This window comes from Raphanus sativus, chromosome 9 (genome assembly GCF_000801105.2).
Source record: "Raphanus sativus cultivar WK10039 chromosome 9, ASM80110v3, whole genome shotgun sequence".
Classification (NCBI taxonomy): domain Eukaryota; kingdom Viridiplantae; phylum Streptophyta; class Magnoliopsida; order Brassicales; family Brassicaceae; genus Raphanus; species Raphanus sativus.
In genome coordinates, this window is record NC_079519.1 from 4022504 (window position 1) to 4046746 (window position 24243).

At 39.7% G+C, this 24243-nt stretch overlaps 9 protein-coding genes across 9 annotated transcripts; 6 read left to right on the plus strand and 3 right to left on the minus strand.

The window, feature by feature from the left end:
* Window positions 1-3: 3 nt before the first annotated feature.
* On the minus strand, window positions 4-2406 carry LOC108827229 (pentatricopeptide repeat-containing protein At1g71420). Its single transcript, XM_018600589.2, has one exon. It carries the CDS (start codon window positions 2322-2324, stop codon window positions 87-89), a length of 2238 nt encoding a protein of 745 aa, XP_018456091.2. The 5' UTR covers window positions 2325-2406; the 3' UTR covers window positions 4-86.
* A 134-nt stretch (window positions 2407-2540) lies between these two features.
* On the plus strand, window positions 2541-3318 carry LOC108827231 (uncharacterized). The gene has a single exon (XM_018600591.2). The coding sequence runs from the start codon at window positions 2663-2665 to the stop codon at window positions 3200-3202; it is 540 nt and encodes a 179-aa protein (XP_018456093.2). The 5' UTR covers window positions 2541-2662; the 3' UTR covers window positions 3203-3318.
* Window positions 3319-3482: 164 nt separating this feature from the next.
* LOC108827230 (tubulin-folding cofactor E) lies at window positions 3483-6734 on the minus strand. The gene is made up of 15 exons (XM_018600590.2): window positions 6321-6734; window positions 6064-6234; window positions 5943-5989; window positions 5711-5857; window positions 5567-5641; window positions 5324-5433; window positions 5105-5223; window positions 4968-5029; window positions 4738-4845; window positions 4614-4648; window positions 4419-4484; window positions 4212-4303; window positions 4051-4127; window positions 3881-3958; window positions 3483-3792 (listed from the first exon to the last, which is right to left on the minus strand). The coding sequence occupies exons 1-15, from the start codon at window positions 6628-6630 to the stop codon at window positions 3694-3696; spliced, it is 1596 nt and encodes a 531-aa protein (XP_018456092.2). The 5' UTR covers window positions 6631-6734; the 3' UTR covers window positions 3483-3693.
* Window positions 6735-9347: 2613 nt separating this feature from the next.
* On the plus strand, window positions 9348-10473 carry LOC130500296 (ethylene-responsive transcription factor ERF021-like). Its single transcript, XM_056995157.1, has one exon. It carries the CDS (start codon window positions 9449-9451, stop codon window positions 9998-10000), a length of 552 nt encoding a protein of 183 aa, XP_056851137.1. The 5' UTR covers window positions 9348-9448; the 3' UTR covers window positions 10001-10473.
* Window positions 10474-10547: 74 nt separating this feature from the next.
* Window positions 10548-12789, minus strand: LOC130500295 (pentatricopeptide repeat-containing protein At1g71460, chloroplastic-like). The gene has a single exon (XM_056995155.1). The coding sequence runs from the start codon at window positions 12759-12761 to the stop codon at window positions 10713-10715; it is 2049 nt and encodes a 682-aa protein (XP_056851135.1). The 5' UTR covers window positions 12762-12789; the 3' UTR covers window positions 10548-10712.
* Window positions 12790-13702: 913 nt separating this feature from the next.
* On the plus strand, window positions 13703-15085 carry LOC108824250 (uncharacterized). Its single transcript, XM_018597632.2, has 5 exons — window positions 13703-14122; window positions 14208-14322; window positions 14399-14480; window positions 14585-14636; window positions 14729-15085. The coding sequence occupies exons 1-5, from the start codon at window positions 13748-13750 to the stop codon at window positions 14789-14791; spliced, it is 687 nt and encodes a 228-aa protein (XP_018453134.2). The 5' UTR covers window positions 13703-13747; the 3' UTR covers window positions 14792-15085.
* A 526-nt stretch (window positions 15086-15611) lies between these two features.
* LOC108823587 (uncharacterized) lies at window positions 15612-17433 on the plus strand. Its single transcript, XM_018596823.2, has 3 exons — window positions 15612-16125; window positions 16681-16941; window positions 17027-17433. The coding sequence occupies exons 1-3, from the start codon at window positions 15697-15699 to the stop codon at window positions 17213-17215; spliced, it is 879 nt and encodes a 292-aa protein (XP_018452325.1). The 5' UTR covers window positions 15612-15696; the 3' UTR covers window positions 17216-17433.
* A 1928-nt stretch (window positions 17434-19361) lies between these two features.
* Window positions 19362-20393, plus strand: LOC108826607 (ethylene-responsive transcription factor ERF020). The gene has a single exon (XM_018599995.2). The coding sequence runs from the start codon at window positions 19562-19564 to the stop codon at window positions 20171-20173; it is 612 nt and encodes a 203-aa protein (XP_018455497.2). The 5' UTR covers window positions 19362-19561; the 3' UTR covers window positions 20174-20393.
* A 778-nt stretch (window positions 20394-21171) lies between these two features.
* Window positions 21172-24192, plus strand: LOC108823807 (probable serine/threonine-protein kinase At1g09600). Its single transcript, XM_056993712.1, has 6 exons — window positions 21172-21712; window positions 21881-22570; window positions 22883-23110; window positions 23210-23310; window positions 23382-23754; window positions 23842-24192. Exons 1-6 carry the CDS (start codon window positions 21260-21262, stop codon window positions 24013-24015), a joined length of 2019 nt encoding a protein of 672 aa, XP_056849692.1. The 5' UTR covers window positions 21172-21259; the 3' UTR covers window positions 24016-24192.
* The last annotated feature ends 51 nt before the right edge of the window (window positions 24193-24243 follow it).

Below are 24243 nucleotides of genomic sequence, written 5' to 3' on the forward strand. Positions count from 1 at the left end.
AAGTTCTTTAATAAAATAATTTTATTTATTTCCAAACCAGTCCCTTGTCTTGAGATGAAAGTAACATTAGGACTCATTGTCGGCGATTACCAGTAGTCATTACAGGAGCAGGAAGAATCTTTAAAATGGTGAAACCGATTCGAGTCTCTCACAAGAATCTCTTTCCCCAAAAGCTTAGACGCCAGTTTCATGAAATTATGGCAATCAATACATATCCTTATGTTCTTCATTATCTGTATCACATTCACAGGAACACCACCATCGTGTGATCTTCTTCTTCCCTCCATCACAGCAAACGCTAAAGCCAGTTTCTCGCTGTGATGCAATAAATGCTCTTCCTTCTGTTCTTCCTCTTCTATATCTTGTAACGCTGACCTCATCTCTGGGACATAACCTATCTCCTTTAACCGACCAATAAGCCTCTCGAGTTCCTTGTATATGGCTTCCCTGTCTGCACGGCGCCGTCCTCCAGATGCGAATTCGTGAACCTTGTTTCCTATCTCAGTCCAGCTTAAGCCTGGTTCTTTCCTCACTCTCCATGTCTCCATCTCCTTTCTGCTTTTACTAGCTTCGTTAAAGCTACCTTCTGCACTGTATATGTTTGAAATCTGGATGTAACTCAACGAGTTTGTTGGTTCGAGCTCTTTCAGTTTATCTGCAGCTAACTTACCTAAACGTGTGTTACCATGTTTCCTACACGAACCCAGTAGTGCACTCCAAACTACAGCATCTGGGACCATTGGCATCTGCTTGATGACTTCCTCTGCCTCGTTAAAACGCTCAGCTCGGCCTAGCATGTCGATCACACAAGCATAGTGATTTAGCTGAGGAAGAGTTTCAGGTTCCTCAAACATGGATCTGAATATTTTCATTCCTTCTTCTACTCGTCCAGCGTGGCTGCAAGCCGAGAGAAGGGCTATAAAAGTCGCTGAATCAGGCTTGATGTCCATTTGTTTAAAGACTGGTAAAATTGAGTCTACTTGTCCGTGCAACGAGTAAGCTTTAAGCATTGAGTTCCAAGACACCACATCCCGCGAATCCATATCATCAAACACACGTTTACACAAGTCAAGAGAGCCACATTTAGCATAAGCATGGATTAACGAGTTGTTCAGCACCGTATCAGCTCCAAACCCACCTTTAATGACTTGCGCATGTATAGTCAACGCCTGTCGAGCAGTGACGAGTCCCGCACAAGCTTTCAGCACACTCGAGAAAGTATACCAGTCAGGGCTTAGCTTCTCCTGACGCAACTGACCAAAGAGATGAATAGCCATCTCCGGATCATACACTGCAAACGCCGTTATAATCCCAGTCCAAGCAACAACATCTCTACAGTGACTCATTTCCGTAAAAACCTTGTAGCATTCACCAAACTCTCCTAAAACTTCCGAATAAACTTTAACAAACGCAGTAGCCACTTCAGCCTGAGTCACAAACCCGGACTTCACACTCAGGCAATGCAGCTGAAGACAACACTTGGAAACCTCATCAGGAACCAAGTCAGAGCTTTTGTACAAAGAAGAACATACATTAAGCAACGTGGCGCGATCAAACCCCACTCCATCCCTACGCATCCGCATAAAAACACCAATACCCTCTTTCCCGAGATTGCAGCACTGGAAAGCTGCAATCATTGAGTTCCAAGTAACCAAGTTCTTAAACTCCATGGCCTCAAACACAGTCCAAGCCTCATATCCACCATCACGACGACACCTACCGTACATAGAGATAAGCGCATTCGCCACGTACACCGAACAATGCAAACCAAGCTTCAAAGCGAGTCCATGTACCTGCTTTCCGGTCTCATAACGGCACGAAGTCAGCACGCTCGACACGGCGAACTCGTTAGGCAAACAGTGTGATAACATAGCAGAGAAGAGACTAAAACCCTCTATCTCGTTCCCCGACTTCGCGTACCCCGTAATCAACGAAGTCCAAGAAACCACATTCCTCTCAGGCATTTCGTCGAACACTTCGCGCGCGTATAAGATTTTCCCGCATTTCGTGTACATGGTGATGAGATGGTTCGCGAGGAAAAGGTCTCGCGAGTGAGAAGAAGAACAGGGATGCTGCGAGAGCATGTGGTGGTGCAAAGCGATGCCGTGGCGGAGACTGCGTTGCTCCGCACATGCTTGGAACAGAGCGCCGTAAGCCTGGTGGGACTGAAGCTCGATAGGCGCAGAATAGAACAAGGAGAAAGCTTGTTGGAGGTCGTTAGACCTTGCTAACCTATGCAGTGTTTCGACGAGTTCGTGTTTCAGTGGAGAAGGTGAAGAAGCAGAGGTAAAGCGCCTCAAGGTATGGGATACACTTGTCATCATCAACGGTCCAGATTCATTTACCGAAACATATATAGAGGATGAAGATAAGCAGAGGTTGCTCCTCCTACCGGTAAAGCCAAATAGTCCAACCGGTCCTTTTAAATTATGAAAATTAAATAATTTTTTCTTTTTTTGTCGGGATAAAATTTTCCTTTTAAATTATCAAAATTAAATATATTTTCCTTTTATTTTTTTTGAAAAAATACTATTTAAAGAAGCCATAGCTGCGACTGAGAACCAAAACCCTAAAAATCGATAGCGGCGACCTCTCAAGCACCACCGCCGCACTTTCTAGGTCTCATTCTCACAGTACTCTTCTTCTCCAAAGTCTCCTAACCATGGGAAGGAAAGGAACTAGCAAAGATCTTCTTGAATTGGAACACAAGAATCCATCATCTTCTTCCTCCTCATCTGCTATCGATTCAGCACTTTTGATCTCTAAGAAGACGAAGAAGAAGAAGGAGGAAAAGGCTCCTCCTCCATCGAAGCCGACGATAGCTCCGGTTCCCAAAAGCGAGTTTCTCGACAAACTCAAAGGCTTTCTCGGGGTCATGGCCGAGGCCAACAAGAAACTTGAGCAAGAAGCGGAGGAAGGAAACTCTGAAGCTTTTGATCTCGAGGCACTTACGGGAGACGAGTCGCAAGTCATAGAGATGGATTTGATGCTCGGTGTGGCTGATCTCAACACGCCCGAAGCTGTCAAAGCTGCTGAAGCAGCTATTGCCGGTAATGGTTTGGTTAATGGAAGGGGAGAGTCGAGCAGCGACGATGATGAGAGTGATAGCGACGAGGAGGACGAAGATGATGGTGATGATAATAAGAGCTCTAAAGGTGGAGAAAGTAGTGGAAAACGAGCCAAGATCGTTGAACTCTCTTAAAAATTATGTTTTTATCTTCTCAAGTTTAATGCTTTATAAGAAACCTCATAACTCATCAGTTGTGTTTTGTCGTAAAAGAACACCTTTAGAAATAATGATTAGGACAGAGATCTCAAGTAACTTGCAAAAATGTCTCTGTGATGGTCTTAGCTCTCTCTTCGTCGACAAGAAGTGTACATCCAGCGTCAAGTAATCTTGATGTCTCGTCATCGATTGGTGTGGGAAACAGCGAGCCCTGCCATTGAAATATAGAGTTTGTTGCATTGATGTGAACGTAATAGAGATACAAAACACACTCATCATTCATCAATCATCAATCGTCTTTTGTCTGAAAAGAACACTCGGAAATTATGTTTTTATCTTCTCAAGTTTAATGCTTTATAAGAAACATCAGCACTCATCAGTTGTGTTTTGTCGTAAAAGAACACCTTTAGAAATAATGATTAGGACAGTGATCTCAAGTAACTTGCAAAAATGTGTCTGTGATGGTCTTAGCTCTCTTCATCGACAAGAAGTGTACAGCCATCATAGATTCCAGCGTCAAGTAATCTTGATGTCTCGTCATCGATTGGTGTAGGGAAAGGCGAGCCCTGCAATTGAAATATAGAGTTGTTACATTAATATGAACGTAGTAGAGATACAAAACTGAGAACACACTCGATAGTTCTTTTCACGAACCTCTTCATGAAGAAATAGCCTTAGCTTGATAGACCTGAGCTTGAACAAGTTCTCACATAGACTCTTTAGCTTCTTAACCTGTTCGCAAACATTAATCGAAAGCTTTCTTAACGAAAATTTTCACAGTTTAGAATTTAGATTCTCGAGGCGAATGAGACTTGAGTGACAACCGTGATACTGCTTGGTAACTTGTCTGTCAGTGGAGGTTTCTCACCCATGGATGGACCAACGCATTTGAGAGTAATGGCTGTACATGTAATAGCTAAATAAGAGCACAGCTTCTATAGTATTAATCAACCATGGATGAGAAACGTTTTAAGAAAAGGCATACAGATCAGTCCAGATGCTATATTCTTCGGGCGGGTGTTCTCAGCTGATGCTACTTCATCATCAAGTCCGTGGAGTTTCTTGAGTTCGTTAAACCTAGCAATCACACGCAGGGTACACTGTCTTATTATATCAAACTTCTTCTGGCAGAAAACTTCATGAAATCAAAATAGTACCCTTTACAATTTTGTTTGTGAAGATTAAGATGTACCTAGGGTGGAGCCGCTCAATCTCCTCGAGCTTGTTATTGAACTTTGACATCACCATTCGGACATACCTGTTATTATTATCCAAAATAGAATTTTAATCATAATAATCCTGCCGGTAGAATCAAACAAGAAGATCGACCTAGAAGAGGAAGGGAACCCTCCTCCCCTGGTCGGAAAAGAAAGGCTTGACGATTTACCGGATCTCTGATTCTTTCTTCTCACGAGCTCTGACCTGAAGAAAACAAAAAGATTCAGATTTAAAAGAGAAGTCAAAGTTGAAAGGTAAACAATATGCTAAATAGATTCAGGCACTTGTTCTACCTCACTCCCATTCAGCATTTGTACTTTCGTCAACCGTGCAACGAGAACATATCTCGGGACACCGTCTCTTGCAAGATCAGTTATTGGGTTATCCGACAGCCTGATGTCCTGTTACTTGACATGTTCAGTTAAAGTTAAAAGTTTACCTAGCTTTGATAATGAACATCTACGAATTGCAGGGAGCACCAAGAATGCATCTATTGGAGTATCACAGAACAGAAGAGCAATACCACCAACTTAGGAAATACATTCAGCGCGTCTATCGAGGCAAGATCACCAATTTTGTTAGCTCCTGAAAAAATGCAATAAGGGTGAGATGAACGGCTAAATTTCATGAAAGGAGACATATAACACTTGAAGTGATTACCTAGAAGAAGACAACGCAAACTTGGAAATTGCTCGCTGCCTTTGTTCGGTGATTCATTGCCATTTACAGAGTGAAAGATGCGTGAAAGCTTATTCTTGTTCAGATAAAGGTGCTCCAAGCTGAAAACAACATTAACGATGATTGTATTTTTAACTAGGACGTTCAATTTATACCATCCGTCAACTACAAGTAGAAGGGGAAATATATATTACTACTAACCATGGAAGTTGAGATAGCTTTAATACTTCACTCCACTCTAAGATACAATTGTCCTCCAAGTTCAGAAGCCGCAGAGAATTAAATGATTCGTCCTCTGAGGATGATGTTGACTGCAAAAAAGGAAGTTCAAAGCAAAATCTAACTCAAGTGGTGTCTTTCAAGAGACCGTTTTACAAGCAACTATATCCTACTCGGAGCAACTGAACAAGCATTGAAATTAGGACTACAAAAATAGAACATTACCGTTATGGAAGAAATCATGTTACCCATCAGATGCAACTCCTCAAGTGCAGGCAACGAGGGCCTAAGTTTTTCAACCTGCACCGCCATAAAAAGTTAAAAACTGGCGACCGGTGCTCAATTAATCTGAGAAGAATCGTAGATCACCTGAGTCCAGCTTACACCAGTATTATTCAAAACCAAAACACGGATGTTTTTCAACTGCGGCAGAGAGGTAACTTCACTTGACAAAGAGTTGTAAGACAGATTAAGTGTGGTAAGTGATGGTAACTGCTCACAAAGAGCACCAACTTCCTGTAAAAATAATATATATTTTTTGGTGATGTTGGATGAAAATCCAGAACTACATATGTTACAACCAATGCAAAGACTTTAATACCTCCCAGTCAGAAATCAAGTTTCCAGTCAAATCCAGCAGCTTCAAATCTAGAACAAAGGGAGGAAGTAAATGAAATAAGTAACGTTAAAAGTGTTTTAACTGATAGTAGAATGAATCTTACTGGGTAGAACTGAGGCCAAGTCAGATGAAACACCAAGAGAGCTAACACCAAGAAAAGGAAGAGAAGCACTCGTAAGCTCATCAAGCCGACTCAACTTATCCTGGATCTTGTCCCCTCCTAATAACTGAATCGAAACACGTTTGTTCTTCGCAGACAGAACATACATTTCATCTAAACAACAACAGACACCAACAAAAAATCATTAGTACTAAAACAGTAAGGGAGAGAGGATAAAACAAAAGGCAACGCAGACCGACCTTGTTCGTCTTTAGTTGAAGTGGTTTGGTATCTAAGCTCCAATGCCTGAAGCAATGTGATGCCGCGGCTAAGCTTCTCGGATCGAACAAAGGACGCAGAGGTCTGCGAACGGCCGTCGAAATAGAAGACGCCGTTAAAAGTTCCGTCGTGCTTCCCGTCTCCGTCTTGATCCCAATCGACGCCGATCCAGGTCCCTGAGTACCCTTCCACGCCTCCGAGGTACTTTACGGTGCCCACTCGACGCGGATCGTTGAGCGAGTGGACTCGCTGCCCGATTTCGAATGACTCGGTGCTTGACTCGCCGCTCATTACGACAATTCGTCTCGAACTAACGTTAATCCGCCGGTAAATGAACGTGGCCGTCGGATTTGGTTCAGTGTATAGCCTCAGGGAGACGCCGACCGAGCGATTAAGGAGAAGTAGTGATAGGCTTCCGATCGAAACTTATTGGGCTTGTAAATATTATTGGGTCTGGGCTTCTGAAAGCCCATAGGACAAAGAAGGCAAAATGATTCGTACGCCGACATTACTACGAATAAGTCAAAGGAGATCAAAAGTCTTTGGTTACTTTTGGTCTTCTTCGGACAGAAGTAGTGATTTTCTTAATGGAGACAAAAGGGGTGTATTTTATGTTTTTTGGATTAAACTAATAGTTTAAAGACTTTTAAGCACACACAAAAATGGGATACCAGCTGCAGCTTACCATTATTATTAGGAATCCAGCTGCAGCTCACCACTACTTCACATTCACGCACACCTCTCTCTTTCTCTCCATGGTCGTCTTTAGGAAGCCCAATCACCATCTTCCATTGTTGAGAACCATACCTTTTCTTCCTAGGAAAAAGTTAGTAGCAAGTTAAATTTTACTCTAATGTATCAAGGTATGTGCTGGTTGTTTAATGAGTCAAAGCTTACATCATTGAATCTTTTACGAAGAGGAAAGTTTTGAGGTCTGATGCATTGTTTTTCCTCAACGCGTAAACCCCCCCATCCTTAGTGCTTATGCTAAGTATATGTCACAGTACAAACTACAAAGGAAAAACAAACAAACAGCAAAAGAGAAAGGAGAAAATCCATCAGATTTGGATTAATATTTTTCGATTTGATTGTGTACAAATAATTTTATAATCACATCTTTATGATATCAGATATACTAAGACAAAGATGCAGTCGGTGGTCTAAAGTTGCACTTTTTTGGATAGTTTTTGTTCTTTTATTTTTTTTATTGAGAATTCTTCGCTTTCTGTCTCCTTTCAACTTAACGTTTTACCTGCTGTCTTTTCCGACAAGGATAACATAAACGTTTCTCCTTTTCAGACCAAAACCATTCCCTCCTACGCTCTCTTGTAAAGCAAATAGATATGTATGTGATTTTCCTATATACCATTTCGTTCCAATTAATTTAAATACATACAACTTTTATATGACTAAACCTTACAAAGAAAACCTTCCATGTATGATATATCAACCAATATTTGAACGAAGATCTTAGATGAAATCTAAATTGTTAAAATATCTGAACGAATCCTGTCAACCAATATTTCGAATATCATATACACATTAAAAATCTATAAACTAATAATGTTAAAATTATACTCCCTCCGTTCCTGAAAGTAGGATTTTCTGGATTTTATTTTTGTTCCACAAAGATAGATTTTCTATTTATTTAGGATATTTTGTATATTTTTAAGAAACATTAATTGTAAATATTTGAATTGATTAAATTTTATTGGTAAATAGTTATTGGAAAGTGTGTAAAGAAAATAAATAATAAATTAAATTGTAAATATTTAATGTATTCTTAGTAAACGTGAAAACTTCAGAAAATCCTACTTTCAGGAACAGAGGGAGTAATATTTATTAATTTATAAATTTATTAATATATAAAAAGTTTTTTTTATATTTCTATATTTAAACATTCTTTTGTAAAGAAAAATAGTTGATTTCAAGGTTTGTATATTCATTAAACTTAAAATCTTACTTTCATCATACCATTTCATTATTTAGTGAGAATATATATTTACCAATAAATTTATAAAAATGATTATTTTATCGATTTGTGTCAATTTTAAACTAATCCAATTTAAAATCACTAAAATTTATTAATTGATCGCATTTATTAATTTATAGAATATTAATTTATGAAAATTTTACTATATTATCCAAAAACTTCATAAATCTTAAAGACCCGACAAATATTCGAAAAACTTAATTCAAAAATTAGTATATGAAATAAGTGTTCATGTTTATTTTTATCCAACTGTAAAAATAGTTGAATATAAAACAAGTTTGAATCTAATATCGGTCTAAACAGAATTATAAAATTTAATCAAACCTGAAATATTAACAGAACCTAGCCAAAAGAGGTTAAAACTTGAAAAATTGATTCGAAAAAGATCGATTTGAATGAAAAGAAAAAAGTGTCCTAATGTTCATGTCTACTCCCGGAAGCAAAAAAAAATTACAAATGATTTTTCCTTCGTTTCTTTTAATTGAGTAGAGAGTTTGTGAATATATTTATGTTATCACCAAAAATGAGAATTGCCAATGATTTTTTTTTTAGTCTTGTTGAATTGACTCTGGAAGAGTACATGAACCAATGAACTTTGACATTTGTTTGAGGATAAATCCACTTTCTCCACCAACCCTTACCATCACAAGTTATGGAATGTAATCACAAATGGGTCCACAGGTGATGCAACAAAACCGCGTCTTCTATAGCAAAAATCCAAACTCATCCACACTCTACTACTCCCATTTCTTCACTACACTTTCTTTTCAATATTAAACACACAATCCAGATTCTGACTCCTTCCTTTAGATTCTCATTATTATAATCATAATATTACTATTTAAGTGAATCTACAGTATCCTCCATTTGAGATATAACACTTGTTAAATCCACAAACCACCACTGAAGTTTCCTGGAAGCAACACTTTTGAAGCCTTGAGATATTATAAAACATGTACACGCTTTATCTGCTGTTTTAAGATGATACTAATCCACACCTATAAATATAACTGTAAACTTTGTTAACATTCCAACATCATAATCCAAGCAGACGAATTACATAGAAGGCAACCATTTTCAGAAAAATATCTTGCTTGTTGTGTGTGTGTGTTTGGCATGGCTAGTCTTAGTCATTCCAGTAACAATGAGAGGCATGATGGTCAAGCTGGTATACCCTCTGTTTATAGAGGAGTACGGAAGAGGAAATGGGGCAAATGGGTGTCTGAAATCCGCGAACCGGGGACCAAGAACCGTATCTGGCTAGGTAGTTTCGAGACTCCTGAAATGGCTGCAACCGCCTATGACGTTGCAGCATTCCATTTCAGGGGACGAGAGGCTCGTCTGAACTTCCCTGAGTTCGTCAGCAGCCTGCCACGTCCCGCAGACTCGAGCTCGGACAGCATTCGCATGGCGGCTCACGAGGCAGTACTCTGTCTCAGAACAGAACCGGTGGAGTCAGCCATGCATGTGGACACTTCAAGCTCCTCCAACGCAGGTCCAACGATGGTCAGGCTCTCCCCCAGAGAAATTCAAGCGATCAACGAGTCAACTTTGGGGTCTCCTACCATGTTGATGCATTCAACAGATGACTACTCGATGGGGTTTGCCAATTATATGGGGATGAATGTTTGGGATACATACCATACTGACTCTCTTTGGGATACTTAAAACCAGGAGAGAGCTCAAATCTTACAATATTGGGTTCATAGCAGCTTAAGTTACTGGCCTAGAATGCTCAAGTATTAGGGTGTAGTTTCTAGAATCAAGAACACGGGTTTGCTGATTCATTTCTGACGTTATAGCAAAGAATAAAGTTCATCCGAGTTATGCAGGAAGGACACTTGTATTCTTCTAAAGGAAAAATGAGCTTGATGGGTCCCAGATATGGACCTCTTCACCAATAGTTTTAAATTAAACTGTTTGTTACTAATAGACACATAGCTTCTATTTAATAAGCTGTGTTAAAGATTGTGAGGTGTGACTCATTTTTTTTTTTTTTTGTTTTCAGTTGTTTGTTAACTAATATGCTTATGTAATTCAATTTGATTCTGTAGTTTAGTAACCTGGATTTGGTTGGTATTATCTTGTATGGATCCCTGAAAACTATAGGATATTTTTTATTCTGACTATACTTTTGCTTTCTCTCTACTTTGTCAATTGACTAATCTTAAGAAAATTCTACAACTCACACTGCAAGATTTTTACAAGTTACAAGTTGAGCAAGTTCAATCTAGTTCTTGCATTATCTGGAACCAAACCCAGTATATACAATAACTCCAAGCTATTGCGAAACAAGAAAGCAGAATATACTCTTTAAGTGATCTTTGAGCAACTTACTTGATACCTTAAAGAGAATCAAAGTAGATATCAGCATCTTCAGTCAGGTTTGTGGGGATATAGCGGAACTCATGACTGCAAGTCTTTGCGCCTCTTCAACACGACCAAACCGATTGAGAAGTTCAATAACCATTGAATACTGATCTTCTGATGGCTGCAGTTTGTAGGTCCGGTGCATCAAGTTGAAGAAGCGACAAGCTTCATCAGCAAATCCGGCTCGACTGCAAATAGACAAAACTGCTGTAAAGGTGAAGGCGTTAGGAGTAAACCCTTCTGATAGCATTTGCTCAAAGCAGTTCACTGCATCTCTTAAGCGTCCATTGCATCCATAGGCTTCTATAATGGCGGTCCATGTCAGTGAGCCCTTGACGACAACAGCATCAAAGGAGAAATTAGCACTTCTGAGATCTCCACATTGTCCATACATCTTGATGATTCTTGCAGAAACAAAAGGGATCGACTCGAACTCTTTCTTCAGGATGTGCCCATGAATCTCCTTCCCCAGCTTTAATGCTTTGAGCTCACTGCAAACAGTCAAAACCCTACCCATAGTAACAGAATCCGGCCTGTGTTTTGATAACAGCATTGATCTAAACACTTCGACCCCTGCTTTTAAATCCCCTGTTTCCACATAGCAGTCAATCATGGCCGTCCATGCTTTGACATTCCTTTGCTCCAACCTGTCAAAAAGTCTGACAGGATACTCTGGAACACCGCACTTTGAGTACATCACCATCAAGGAAGTGACTAACGATACATTTGGCAAGAAGAGATTCTTCAAAGCATAACAATGAATTTCTTTTCCTTGCTTTACAGCTCTCAGCTCTGCGCAAACAGGAAGAACAGTAGCAATGGTAACAACATCCGGCTTAAACCCTTCTTGCTGCATCCAGACAATAGACCTCAAAGCTTGATCAAATCTTCCGTTGGCTGCGTATCCAGACATCAGCGCAGTCCAAGAAATGGCATTCCTCTGTTTAGATCCATAGAACACCCGTCTCCCAGAGACCATATCCCCACACTTGCAATAAAAATCAATCAAACCAGAGTGAACAAACGGCTGCTCCACGTAACTCTTCGATTTCAACACATGAGCATGAACCTCCTTCCCCAGTTTCAATGCCTTAACATCCCCAATCACAGGAAGAATCGTCGTAATCACAACAGAGTTAGGATATATCCCTTCTTGACTTATCATCATCCTAAACAACCCCAACGCTTCCCACTGCCTTTTGTTGTGAGCCAATCCAGCAATCATCGCCCCCCAAGCAACAACATCTCTCTCCTCAATCTCATCAAACACTCTACGCGCAAGCCCTACTTTACCACATTTAAAATACATATCAACAAGAGAAGTCTTGAGAAAACTACTACAAACCAAACCGTTCTTAATCGCAAGAGCATGCGTCTTCAACCCCTGCCTCAAAGCAGACGCACCAGCAAAACTCTTGAACACGTTAGACAAACTATACACATTCAAATCAACCCCTTGTTCTCTCATCTCCGTAAACGTAGACACAACATCCTGATACCGTCTCTTCCCGGAGATCACCGTTCCTCTAAGCAACGCGTTCCAAGAATAAACACTCGAGCTAGGACTTTCGTCGAACACCTTCTGCGCGTCCTCGATCGAGCCGCAGGCCGTGTACATATGCACGAGCTTCGTCCCAAGGAACTCGCTTTTCTCCAACCCATTAATCCGTATGTGGACGTGGACCTGCCTGCCGTGAACCAGCGACTTCCGGCGAACGCAGGCGGCCAAGAGGGCGGAGAAAGTCGTCGCGTTTACGGGGATCCCTCTCTGTTCGAGGTAGTCGAGAACCGTGAGGGCGTCTTCGAGTTTGTTCCGCCGGGCGAGGCCTTGGAGGTCTCTGTGGATGATGTGTGGGTTCTTGGAGTGGAGAGGGAGGGAGGAAGGGAAAGCGTCTCTCTCCTTGAAAGGTTTGGGCTTTTTGTTGGCGGGGGGAGTTGAAGAAAGGCGTCTAGCTCTGCTGGGTCTGGCCGGAGATTTTGATGGCGGTCTGCCTTTGAGGCTGGAGGTCAGTGTAAGGGACGGGAGGTCTCGGAATCCGAGAGACGAGATTACTTCCATTGGTGACACTCACCACTTGCTTAAGCTGTGGTCGTTAGTATTTATAGCATTAGCTGTTGGACTGTAGTTATATAAATATTACTGTGGACTTTAGTTTATAAATAATTCTTTTGATGTAATTGTATTTTATTTAGCTGTACAAATTAAATATGAAAAGTTGTTTTTACAGTAAACATTTTTTCTACAGTTTAATAAATAATTTTTTTAAAATAATGTTTATTTTTTATCTTTAAAATTAAATAAATCATAATTGATATTTTTTTGTGGTTACAGATAAAAACTAGAACCAAATACATATCCAACCAATCTAATAAATAAAAATTAATATATTAGTAGCTAATAGAAAAAGAAAAATACTCCACAAAATTAGTTTTTATAGCATTCGCTATTTAATAAATGAAAAGTAGCATCAAAATATTACACAATTTTTTTTTAAAAAAATAGTATTTATTAAAATTAAAAACTAAACTATTTTCTGTTAATAATACATTTGAATGTTTTTTACTTCACTCTAATTGAAACTAGTGAAATAGATTTTATTTCAGTTTTTTAAAAGGTTAATTTTATTTCCATACAACTTTTAAAAAAAATATGTAAAGTCTACGAATAATTTATTTCACATAATTTTATCCCACAAAATGTACATCTAATTACATCTTTCAAAGACATGATATAAAAAGTGATGTAAACATTTTTACATTCCAACAAAACCAATCATGCACTAAATATTTTATGTTGCTTATATCTCATGTTTATGAATCAAATTCAAATTGTCAAAGGAAAATTCCACAATTTTCAATAGCTCAAGTGTATATTTCATTAGCCGTAATTTTACCAAAAACAAAAAAAAAAAATTCATTAGCCGTAAAAAGAGCTTTGCAGTTGACAAAAAAGAAAAAAAGAAGAGTTTTGCAGATAATCCGCTATTAAAAATCCCAAAAAGCCATTCGGGCCTCCAGTAAATCAAATTCCAAGACAAACAGACGATGAGCTTCAATGTATCTCTCGCCCCTTCTTTGACGTCTCCGTCTCCGTCTCTCGTCCCTCTCCACCATCTTCCTCCTCTCTTCTCCCTCAGAAACACAGTCACGAATCCAACAATCCCCACTCGTACACGTCACCAACTGTTCGCATCCTCTCGTCTGGCTGCAAAAGCAGCCACGTCACCACCGTCAGAGTCAGAGACAGCCAGCGTCAGCGACTTCGTCGTCCTCGAAACAGCTCCGACACCTGCGCACGAAGTCGTCTCCAGCTTCTACGCAGCCATCAACGTCCACGACTTATCCTCCGTCACAGACCTCATCGCTCAGGACTGCGTCTACGAGGATCTCGTCTTCTCTTCCCCTTTCGTCGGCCGAACGGTTTGTGAACCAATGAGCTAGTTAGTCAGTCTCTCTCCTTCTCTCTTATTTCTTGCCCTAATCTCGATTAACGCCGTTGACGCAGGCGATTCTAGACTTCTTCGGGAAGTTCATCGAAGCAACAAGCACGGACCTTCAGTTCGTGATCGATGACATTTCGAAAGAGGACACGTCAGCTGTTGGGGTTTCGTGGCATTTAGGTTAGTTTTCCAAAGATAGGTTCTTTTATGACATAAAACACAAAGCTTATTATACTCTTGGGAGTTTCTCAAACAGAGTGGAAAGGCAAGAACTTCCCCTTTAGTAAAGGTTGCAGCTTTTACAAGCTACAAGTTATTGATGGCAAGAGACAGATTGTGTAAGCACAAACTCTCTTCCCTACACAACTTTGCCGCTTTCTGCTACAATGGACCGACACTAATGCCAATTTGTCTTGGCCTGGCCGGGCGTTTTTGTTTGCAGATATGGAAGGGACTGCGTCGAGCCTGCAATCAAACCTGGAGACACTGTTCTGGTGTGACATCAGCTACTACTTGATTTTTTAGTGTGTGGATGGATGCATATTATTTATTAACAATCTTTTGCACTTTTTGCATTTGTGTTCAGGCTGCTATAAAGGGAGTTACCTGGCTGCTGCAGAAGTTTCCTCAATTAGCTGACCAGTTCTGATGTAATTATAAAGCTCCTACTGCCTGATGAAGTTTATCACCTTGCAAATATAAGTTGTCATTGTGGTATATAGGAAATATGCTTCCACAGCAAGTCCCACCGTTGTCCAAATTGTGTTAATGGCAGGAAAATATATACTAGTAGTGCCATACGATTCTACTCTAAGTAGTCTGTCATGTGTATACGGATTGTTTCCGGTCGGGTGATATAGAGGCGTATATATTATGTGTGTTATTGACTAAATAGAGCTCTGTCATATGAATAAGATAATAAGATTCGCGAGTGTCACGTTCATCCTAATTCTTAAAGTTCGTCATCTAAACTTTGCTCCTCATTGGTAGCATAACCAGTAGCATCTTTCATCAGCTGATTCAGTCCATCTAACCGAGGATGTGTGTATAACATGCTTGAGGGCATGATGTGTCTCCCACATGGAACAGTTCAAAAGACAGAGCTGTGTCAATCTAAGCACTCCCAAGAGCCTTTTTCACTCACCTTAGACCCTCGTGCATGTCCTCACTTAAGGAAAAGCTTACTCCAAGAACCAGCTGCTGCATACATATCTGCAATCAGCACATAGTATCCCGAAGTCTCTGGCTTCCATCTCCAGGAGTGCCCTTTCTCGTGGATGTGGTTCAGTAGATTGTTAGGCCAATATCTTCAGGGAAAGATTATGGGCCTCTCATCTCAAGACCCATGTTGACCTACAATTCTATAAGGCCCATTAACATCAGTTTCGAAAATATGAGGAAGAGAGCGAGGGGTGCTGGCAAAACAGAGGCCCATATAAAAAAAAAGTGTGGCTACCATGATCCTCCTCCCTTATCCACATCCCTCTTCCTTGTGTGTGTGGCTTGGACAAATGCACTTCCTCTATCCTCTCGAGCTCTCTCTCACTCTCCTCCATGGCGACCACCGCATCCACCTCTCTCCCACGTAACTACTCCATCCCTCCTCCTCCTCCCTCTTTCACCCGCGCCACGTCATTTCCCAAATCGTTCCCGCTCTATACCCGCCCCAACCGCCGGTTCTCTCTCACTTACCGTTTAAACCAAAACTCGAAACAGAGGAGTGTAGGAATCGTCAGATGCGAGGCGACGGAGGTCTCTCCTCCTTCTTCTTCTTCTTCTTCTTCGTCCGTTGCTTCCCCGGGAAGAAACTGGGTGCCGGTGGTGCCGTTATCCGCGCTTCCGAAAGGTGAACGGAGAGTGATTATCCAAGACGACGAGACGATATTGCTGCTTTGGTATAAGAACGATGTCTTCGCGATTGAGAACCGTTCTCCCGCCGAAGGAGCCTACAGCGAGGGGCTTCTCAACGCTAAGCTCACTCAGGTCAGGTTTCTCCTTCTTTTTATGTGTTTATTCTAAGTGTTTACTGCGTAAAGATTGAGTAAACTTCGAGTGTATATAAGGTGTTTGTGAAAATGCTTGACAGAGTAAAAGTGACTTGTTTGTGAGTTCGTTACTTCTGGTTCCTCTCTGCATTAGCTTCAGTGCTGTTTTGATTCTACAGTTAAGAACACTATAGTATGTATTACCTCGCTGTGAAATGTAGCTACCTATATGGAGTGGTAAGTGCTTTATAAGATTGATAAGTGCTTTATAAGATTGATAAGTGAGTTAGTTATATGGAATGATAAGTGCTTTATAAGATTTTTTGGACATGTTATAACTTCTTTGCTTAGTTGGAAATTTCTTGACTTGATACTGAATCAGTCACGGCTAACGTGGGTGCAAAGATTCGCTTTATAGACATAATGTTCACCGTATCTTTTGTTAGGGTTGTTAACTATACTATTGTGATGCTCATGGACTCATGGTCTTTAGTTTGATAACTGCTTTTTACTGACGGTTCTCTTCTTTTTTTTCTTCTTCTTCTGACAACAGGATGGTTGCATTGTGTGCCCGGCAACGGATAGTACATTTGATCTCAGAACCGGAGAGATCAAGGAATGGTACCCAAAGAACCCGGTTCTCAGAGTCTTGACACCTGCACTGAGAAAGCTGTTTGTGTACCCTGTCAAATTTGATGAAGAAAACATCTACATCAGCATTAGAGGCAACGGGAAGAACGAGGCTGCTGCTGAAATCGTCTTCAGTGGAAAAGCTCAGCCTGGGCTCACAGCAACCAATGTCAACGTAGACGAGGTAAAACAAATTAGATAAGCCTCGAAAATTTAACTATGTTTCAATCAAAGAATACCAAAAAGAGTGATGTGGAAAAAAAAAACAGGTGAGGATGGTGGTGGACGAGGGTTCTCAAGGATTTGGTTTCTCAAGGAAGAACGAAGTGATAAATGGCAAAGCAGCAGTGATAGGATTCTTACTGCTGTTAGATTTTGAGCTATTGACAGGTAAAGGTCTATTGAAGGGGACAGGGTTCTTGGACTTCCTTTACTCTGCTTCTGATGCTTTCAAGTAGAGATCAATATATCTATCTTTGGTCTGGTTTTTGCTTTACCTCCCTTGTGCAATTTGTGGAAGCATTATTCAGTAAATGGAGAAACAAACAACATACTTTTTAAGTAACAAAATTCACACCATGTCTTAGTATATGAATCACATTTTATAGAGATGTCTTGCCTTTGCTTTGTTTGTGTGTTTACCTCTTAATATAAGATATTCTTTGTTCTTTCCCTCTATCACTTGCCGTTTCTTAAATTTTATACCATTATGTAAGTGTTAGTCCTAGACATAGCCGACGAACAATGACACGAGCCCTTAAATTTTAAGTGGTTAATATTCACAGTGTATATAAAATTAGTAAAGTTACACTAAAATGTTTAGTCTTTTAAATTTCAGCTTCTATATACTATCAATATAGATATTAACACTCTTCATATTTTTATTGTTCTTAAAATTTTATGTTAGCCATATCTTCTTCTTTTTCTGGGAAAATGTTAGCCATATGTTTCTAATAAATTTTTGCAAGCCTAAAATAAGTTAAACCATAATTTAGGAAAATATTATTTTGTGAATTGTGATAAACTATGTGGCGTGACGCGAACTCGAATACACAAAAGAAGACATGGTCATTGTAGATATAGGAAAGGAGAGTTGATTGCATTCAAATTGGGTTGCTCCAAAGTCAGTGAGATTCATCTTCCCTGTGTGAGGAATCTTCGCAGTTCGTGTTAGATTTGTGTACCAGCAAATATAATTGCGACCACAAGCGCCGTATCTTTTCTTTTTTGGTTCGGTTTTCGTGTGCAGGACGAAACAGACAACAAACAACTTTCTAACCAAGTGCTCGTAGCTTGGTGGTAAAGGAGGTACAGCTGTATTAATTGTCCGCCACCCGGGTTCGAGCCTTGGCCACAACGGATTTAACATCCCTTCCGTTGGGGCGCTGGACCCTCTACGGGAATATTTGGGAATGTGGCTGCCCAGATACCAGAGTTACCAAAAAAAAAAAAAAAAAACAACTTTCTGTCTTTTAGTCAAACTCAGACAACGAGACTATGTGATGACGTCATCCGTGATGAATTTTAACACAAACCCCAAAAAAGAAAGGAAGAGAGGCGAGCTGCATGTGGTTCACCACGTGATGTCGTGATATAGGTCATCAATCGTCATATATCTCTCGTTACATGCATGTTACACCTAAGTTTTACTTCGGCGGATATATTTGTATTTTTGATATATGCATGTTAAATGTTGTGACTAGAGCCATGATTCTTATTAGCAGAAAATGTATAAGCTTTATGATGCAAATATATAGTTTATTCTACGCAGTGTCGGCTCTAACCCATGGCAACAAGCGTAATTGTCATGGGTCCACAGGTCCAAAAAAAATTTAGTATTATTTTACTAATTAAAATGTTCATTTTTATTTGTTAAATATCAGTTAGTTGGTAAAATTATAACAAAAAGGTCTATAATTAAATAAACGTAATCTAAATACAACAAGAACAAAAAAAATTACCCTACGACATTTTCGATTTTCATTAACAAACTTTAATCTACACATAAAATCTCATTTTTATTTTTTTTCTTCTTTGAATACGACAACTTTTAGTTTTAGTTTAAGGAAATACAATAAATAAAGATTGAGAAAAAAAATTTAAAGAGGTTTTTATTTTATATTTTGCCTAAGATCGTTAAATTTGTTAAGACAACACTGATTTTACAAAGCTATAAATAAATTTATGATGCGCCAATTTTTTTTCCTTAGTAATTTTGTTTTGGAGCAAATGAATCACATGTAACTGGGTGCTTCTTTAGGTATGGTAAATATAGTATTCGATAAAAATGATTGATTTGGTTATCCGAACATCATATAAAAATGATTGATTTGGTTATCCAAACATCAAAAAAGCTAAATTGATAACTAATTACATTGTTTGTGACAAAGAAAAAACTAATTACATCGACATCACATTTGTTTCATATGTCCTAGATAAAACAAATTTATTTTCTGTACAAAACCTATATAAACCGGGAGGAACGCATGTAGTATTACATAATGGACTGATTACCACACTGCATGATTCGATCAGCTGATAGGATTTATCGTTAAAAAGAAAACTATATACACCAAACTTGTCCCGCTTATGTAATTTGTTACGTACCGCTAAGTCTGTTGTCACAAATTCATCCAATCACGCATTATGTTGAGTGATCCATCTGTATCCACCGCTTGTTTTATGTTTCATATGTTGAAATTTCATTGTTTATCCAAATGTGTTTATAGTTGATGTAAACGTTAACATGTTCAAAAGCCAATAAGAACATCCTAGAAAAAGAAAACATCAACTGTGCCAGCCGCATGTCAATGTCACATATTCCCCTGGTCATATCTTTGACTATTATTATTTTTTGCTCTAACCTAAAAGTATTATATAAGTATTGCACAATTCATACAATCGGAATTGACTTTCTTTACCTCCAACGTATTTATATTCGAGACTTCCTCTCAAGATCATCATCTCAAGAAATGGATCCTAGAGACGGCGGAGAAACCCATCAGGCCAAGTACAAAGGCATCCGTCGCCGGAAATGGGGAAAATGGGTATCGGAGATTAGGGTTCCGGGAACTCGTGAACGGCTCTGGTTAGGCTCTTTCTCCACCGCCGAAGGAGCTGCCGTAGCCCACGACGTCGCCTTTTACTGCTTGCACCGACCATCTTCCCTCGACAACGAAGCTTTTAACTTCCCTCACTTGCTGCAACCTTCCCTCGCCTCCAACACATCTCCTAAGTCCATACAAAAAGCTGCATCCGACGCAGGCATGGCTATAGACGCCGGATTCTCCGTAAATAACGAGAGGGGGAGTGGTGGCGGTGAAGATAGGTCATCCATGACGAACACGGAAGAAGACAGCGAACGGGAAACGTTGAACATCTCTGTTTACGATTATCTAGACGACGGTCGCATTTGATATATTTGATTTATATCTACGAGCACCTTATATTAGTAATTAATATAGGATGTGAATAGAAATTCGTTATTTTTGTTACTTCGGAATTATATTGCCACGCGAGCTTTCGTTACCCGGCTTCATTTCTTTTGATGTAGTCTTTCATTCAAGGAAACAATATTCTAGTCCATTATAAGTTTGTTATTTGCTTATATCTGACTGGTGGATTACCTACATTCGTTTGAAATAATTAAAATGTATGGAATCATGCAAACATATGAATCTATGATCCAATATTTATATATATTATTTATCTATCACATTTAGGCATTATTTACTGTTTTACTAATTTTGGCTCTAGGAAATTTTTTATGTTCAATTTGCTATAATTAGGTTGCTTAATTTTAAAAAGTTATGCATTTATGAAGATGTTGTTGAGAAACTTTCTGTTACCATGTTGTCAATATAAATATATTGGCGATCACATAAAATAATATGCACTGTCTTGAGTCTTGACCACATAAAATAATAGCTCCAAGTATATGAGAAGTTTTAAAATTCAAGATTCTCAAAATATCTGGCCTAATCCAACTTGCAAGGGATATAAATGATGTCATTATTATACAATTGAAAGGCTGAAATCCCAAAGAATTCCTACACACACAAAACAAATTGTAAGATTTGATCAGGATTGAACTGACGCGATGTGATTGCTTTTCTCCTGTCTGTCGAAGTAACGGATAAGGCAGGTAGACTGATACAGACAGAGACTTCATCGGACTTGGTCATGTTAATTTTGGCACGAAAGAACAAGGCGACAAAAAAAAGAAGAGAAATAATTGTCGGGCTTTGCAAGTTGAAACAGGCCCATTCAACGAAAACCAATGAGACCCAACTACGACTAGAAGAAAAAAAAATCAGCCTGTTTAGTCGCCTACTTGCAATCATTTGAATTCTAGAAGAAACATTAAAAAAAAAGTCATTGAGTGGAACGCACGTTCCACTTCTCTATCACAAAAACGTGAGAGAGACAAACAACAAAACACAGAGTAGTAAAGAAAGTCTTTCTTGCTATTAGTTAGGAGTTTGAATGGTTGTTTGTCTGTAATGGGTTGTATCTGCGCCACCGCGCGTTCTCCAAACGCCGCCGTTACAAACACTGACCTATTGGATTCCAGCAAATCCATCCTTCAGCTTCTCCCTCCTCCTCCTCCGTCCTCTTCATCTAAAACGGAAGGATCTTTCACAATCACACGTCCGAACTCTTCAGCTTCCATCACCGTCGTGGCTAATGGTTATCCAGTGGCGCGCCGTCCCTCCACCTCCTCTGATCGAAACAGCAATAACCCGGTAGTTGTTGTCGGAGCTCCGACAAGGGACCCTACAAGAAGAGTCACGGCTATGCCGGTGGCGCAGCCCACGCAGAAGACAGAGAGTTTGACCGGAAATAAAACAGAACCCACTAGCGGAGAATGGCCGTCTTGGTTGGCTTCTGTTGCCGGAGAAGCCATCAAGGGTTGGACTCCTCGCTGTGCAGATTCCTATGAGAAGTTAGACAAAGTTAGTTTATATAAATCTTTTTTTTGCTCCCCAAAAAATAAAAATTAATAGCTATTATATTTAAGTTGCATAGCTTACAATAAAAAAAATGTTTATGATCCTCTAAATGTCAGATCTAGTATGGACCTGAATTAGCAACTTGTGGTGTGTGTATTATTATTATTTTAGATTGGGCAGGGGACTTACAGCAGCGTGTATAAAGCCAGAGACCTTGAAACAGGAAAGATTGTGGCGATGAAGAAAGTTCGGTTTGTTAACATGGATCCAGAGAGTGTCCGGTTTATGGCCAGGGAGATTCTCATTCTTCGTAAGCTTGATCACCCTAATGTCATGAAGCTTGAAGGTCTGGTCACCTCTAGGCTCTCAGGTAGTCTCTACCTTGTCTTTGAGTACATGGAACACGACCTCGCAGGTCTAGCCGCAACTCCTGGAATCAAATTCTCTGAAACTCAGGTATTATTATTTATTTACCTATATTTAGTTTTCTCTACAAAACATAACAGTTTTGAAAAAAAAACTCAAGTGACTTTTGTTTTTCAGATAAAATGCTATATGCAACAGTTGTTTCGTGGTCTTGAACATTGCCACAGAAGAGGAATCCTGCACCGTGATATTAAGGGATCTAATCTTTTGATTAATAACGAAGGTGTTTTGAAGATTGGTGACTTCGGTTTGGCTAATTTTTACCGGGGTGATGGAGATCTCCAGCTGACAAGTCGCGTTGTAACCTTATGGTACAGAGCGCCTGAGCTGCTTCTTGGTGCAACTGAATATGGACCAGCCATAGACCTCTGGAGCGCCGGATGCATTCTCACTGAGCTCTTCGCTGGAAAGCCAATCATGCCAGGACGCACAGAAGTAAATGAGAACACTCTAGTACATTTTTTTTTAGTTTCTTAGCATGACTTTATAATCCTACCATTTATCAAATTCTGAGTATTAGTATATGTTGAGAACAAACGCAAATCAAAAAGAAAACAGAAACAAAAACAAGATTTAGACAAATATTTATTTGTATACTGATTATGTGAATTTATTACAATCTAGAGAACATATATTATTTTTCTTTCTTTAGGAAAACTTCTTACTTGTGCATTAAGATTTAAGTCACTCTAGAATTAACAATATAGGATACAACTGGTGAGATAATTATACATTTTGAATTCTCAGGTGGAGCAGATGCACAAGATCTTTAAGCTCTGTGGTTCACCCTCGGAAGATTACTGGAGAAGGGAAACTCTGCCACTTGCAACAAGCTTTAAACCAAGTCACCCTTACAAGGCTGTTCTTGCTGAGACCTTCAGTCATTTCCCTGTATCAGCTCTGACACTCATACACAAGCTACTGGCGATAGAACCTGAGAAACGTGGATCAGCTGCTTCTGCATTGAGGAGCGAGGTAATATAGTAATATACTGATACTAACCCTAAATCTATGCTTCTTTCGCAAGTTATTAGATGCATTGTCATGATCAGTTGAAAACTTTCTTCTTTTCAGTTCTTCACCACGGAGCCTCTCCCTGCTAATCCATCAAGCTTACCTAGATACCCACCAAGCAAGGAGCTTGACGCTAAGCTTCGCAACGAAGAAGCAAGAAAGTAAGACATCTTCAGTTCACTGTTCTTTCTCTCTTGTGGGTTGGGTTTTTTTATTAATGTTTTGGTTGCAGAGTAAAGGCAGAGGATAACAAGAGAAGAGGGGGAGAGACAGTGACAAGAGGGAGACAAAAAGATCTTAAAACTGCGCAGACACCTGAGTTTATAGCCGCAGGGCAGTCTAAGGTCACATGCATAAGCCATAAGTTCAAAACAGACGAGGAAGGTGGCACAGGGTTTAGGATTGAACCACCTAGAAGAGGGATCCAGCAGAATGGCTACGGTCATGCTTCTACAATGGTTCACCCAAGTGTTTCTGATACAGAATGGAACAGAGGAGGAAGCATCAGAAGGCAAACTAATGCAGAGCTGAAGTCTAGGATAACACAAACAGGAGACTTGTCTGGTGATTCTTGTAGGAGAGGTTCCAACAGAGATTACTCAACCGTAAGCCTCACGTTTCCTTTTTCTAGTTATTCTGTGTGCATTAACCTTTTGGTAAGTAAGTGTTGAGTTGTTTTGGGATGTGGTCAGGGAAACGCACCGAGGAAAAACAGGATTCATTACTCAGGACCATTGATGCCTCCTGGTGGAAATCTTGATGAAATGCTCAAAGAGCACGAGAAGCAGATCCAACAAGCTGTCCGCAAAGCTCGTGTAGAAAAGTCAGGGCAACAGCAGCGTTACAGAGGAAGAGATGCTCGGTAGTTAAAAGAGAGAGAGAGTGAGAGTGAGAGAAGAAAAATTAAAACAACATAGCAACATGTTTTTGAGGTTTACATCAAAGCCATAGAAACTCATCAAGCGTTTTGTTTGGGCTTTTAAGTGCGTGAAGCCAGTCAAACTTCCTTTTGTACATACACCCAAGGTTTCTGTTGACTTGAGAGTCAAGCAAACATGTATTTGCAAGCAAAACCAAAATAACTCCAAGAAATG

Bases quoted from the DNA above. Each gene is read 5' to 3' on its own strand.
- LOC108823807 (XM_056993712.1), top strand. From the start codon at position 21,260: ATGGGTTGTATCTGCGCCACCGCGCGTTCTCCAAACGCCGCCGTTACA. The intron at 21,713-21,880 runs GTTAGTTTATAT...TTATTATTTTAG, and splicing joins CCTATGAGAAGTTAGACAAA to ATTGGGCAGGGGACTTACAG. The intron at 23,111-23,209 runs GTAATATAGTAA...TCTTCTTTTCAG, and splicing joins CTTCTGCATTGAGGAGCGAG to TTCTTCACCACGGAGCCTCT.
- LOC108827231 (XM_018600591.2), top strand. From the start codon at position 2,663: ATGGGAAGGAAAGGAACTAGCAAAGATCTTCTTGAATTGGAACACAAG.
- LOC108823587 (XM_018596823.2), top strand. From the start codon at position 15,697: ATGGCGACCACCGCATCCACCTCTCTCCCACGTAACTACTCCATCCCT. The intron at 16,126-16,680 runs GTCAGGTTTCTC...TTCTGACAACAG, and splicing joins TCAACGCTAAGCTCACTCAG to GATGGTTGCATTGTGTGCCC. The intron at 16,942-17,026 runs GTAAAACAAATT...AAAAAAAAACAG, and splicing joins CCAATGTCAACGTAGACGAG to GTGAGGATGGTGGTGGACGA.
- LOC130500295 (XM_056995155.1), bottom strand. From the start codon at position 12,761: ATGGAAGTAATCTCGTCTCTCGGATTCCGAGACCTCCCGTCCCTTACA.
- LOC108827229 (XM_018600589.2), bottom strand. From the start codon at position 2,324: ATGATGACAAGTGTATCCCATACCTTGAGGCGCTTTACCTCTGCTTCT.
- LOC108824250 (XM_018597632.2), top strand. From the start codon at position 13,748: ATGAGCTTCAATGTATCTCTCGCCCCTTCTTTGACGTCTCCGTCTCCG. The intron at 14,323-14,398 runs GTTAGTTTTCCA...TTTCTCAAACAG, and splicing joins TGGGGTTTCGTGGCATTTAG to AGTGGAAAGGCAAGAACTTC. The intron at 14,637-14,728 runs GTGTGACATCAG...ATTTGTGTTCAG, and splicing joins AACCTGGAGACACTGTTCTG to GCTGCTATAAAGGGAGTTAC.
- LOC130500296 (XM_056995157.1), top strand. From the start codon at position 9,449: ATGGCTAGTCTTAGTCATTCCAGTAACAATGAGAGGCATGATGGTCAA.
- LOC108826607 (XM_018599995.2), top strand. From the start codon at position 19,562: ATGTCAATGTCACATATTCCCCTGGTCATATCTTTGACTATTATTATT.
- LOC108827230 (XM_018600590.2), bottom strand. From the start codon at position 6,630: ATGAGCGGCGAGTCAAGCACCGAGTCATTCGAAATCGGGCAGCGAGTC. The intron at 4,846-4,967 runs GTATTGCTCTTC...GTCAAGTAACAG, and splicing joins ATGTATTTCCTAAGTTGGTG to GACATCAGGCTGTCGGATAA. The intron at 4,128-4,211 runs GTATGCCTTTTC...TTACATGTACAG, and splicing joins TATAGCATCTGGACTGATCT to CCATTACTCTCAAATGCGTT.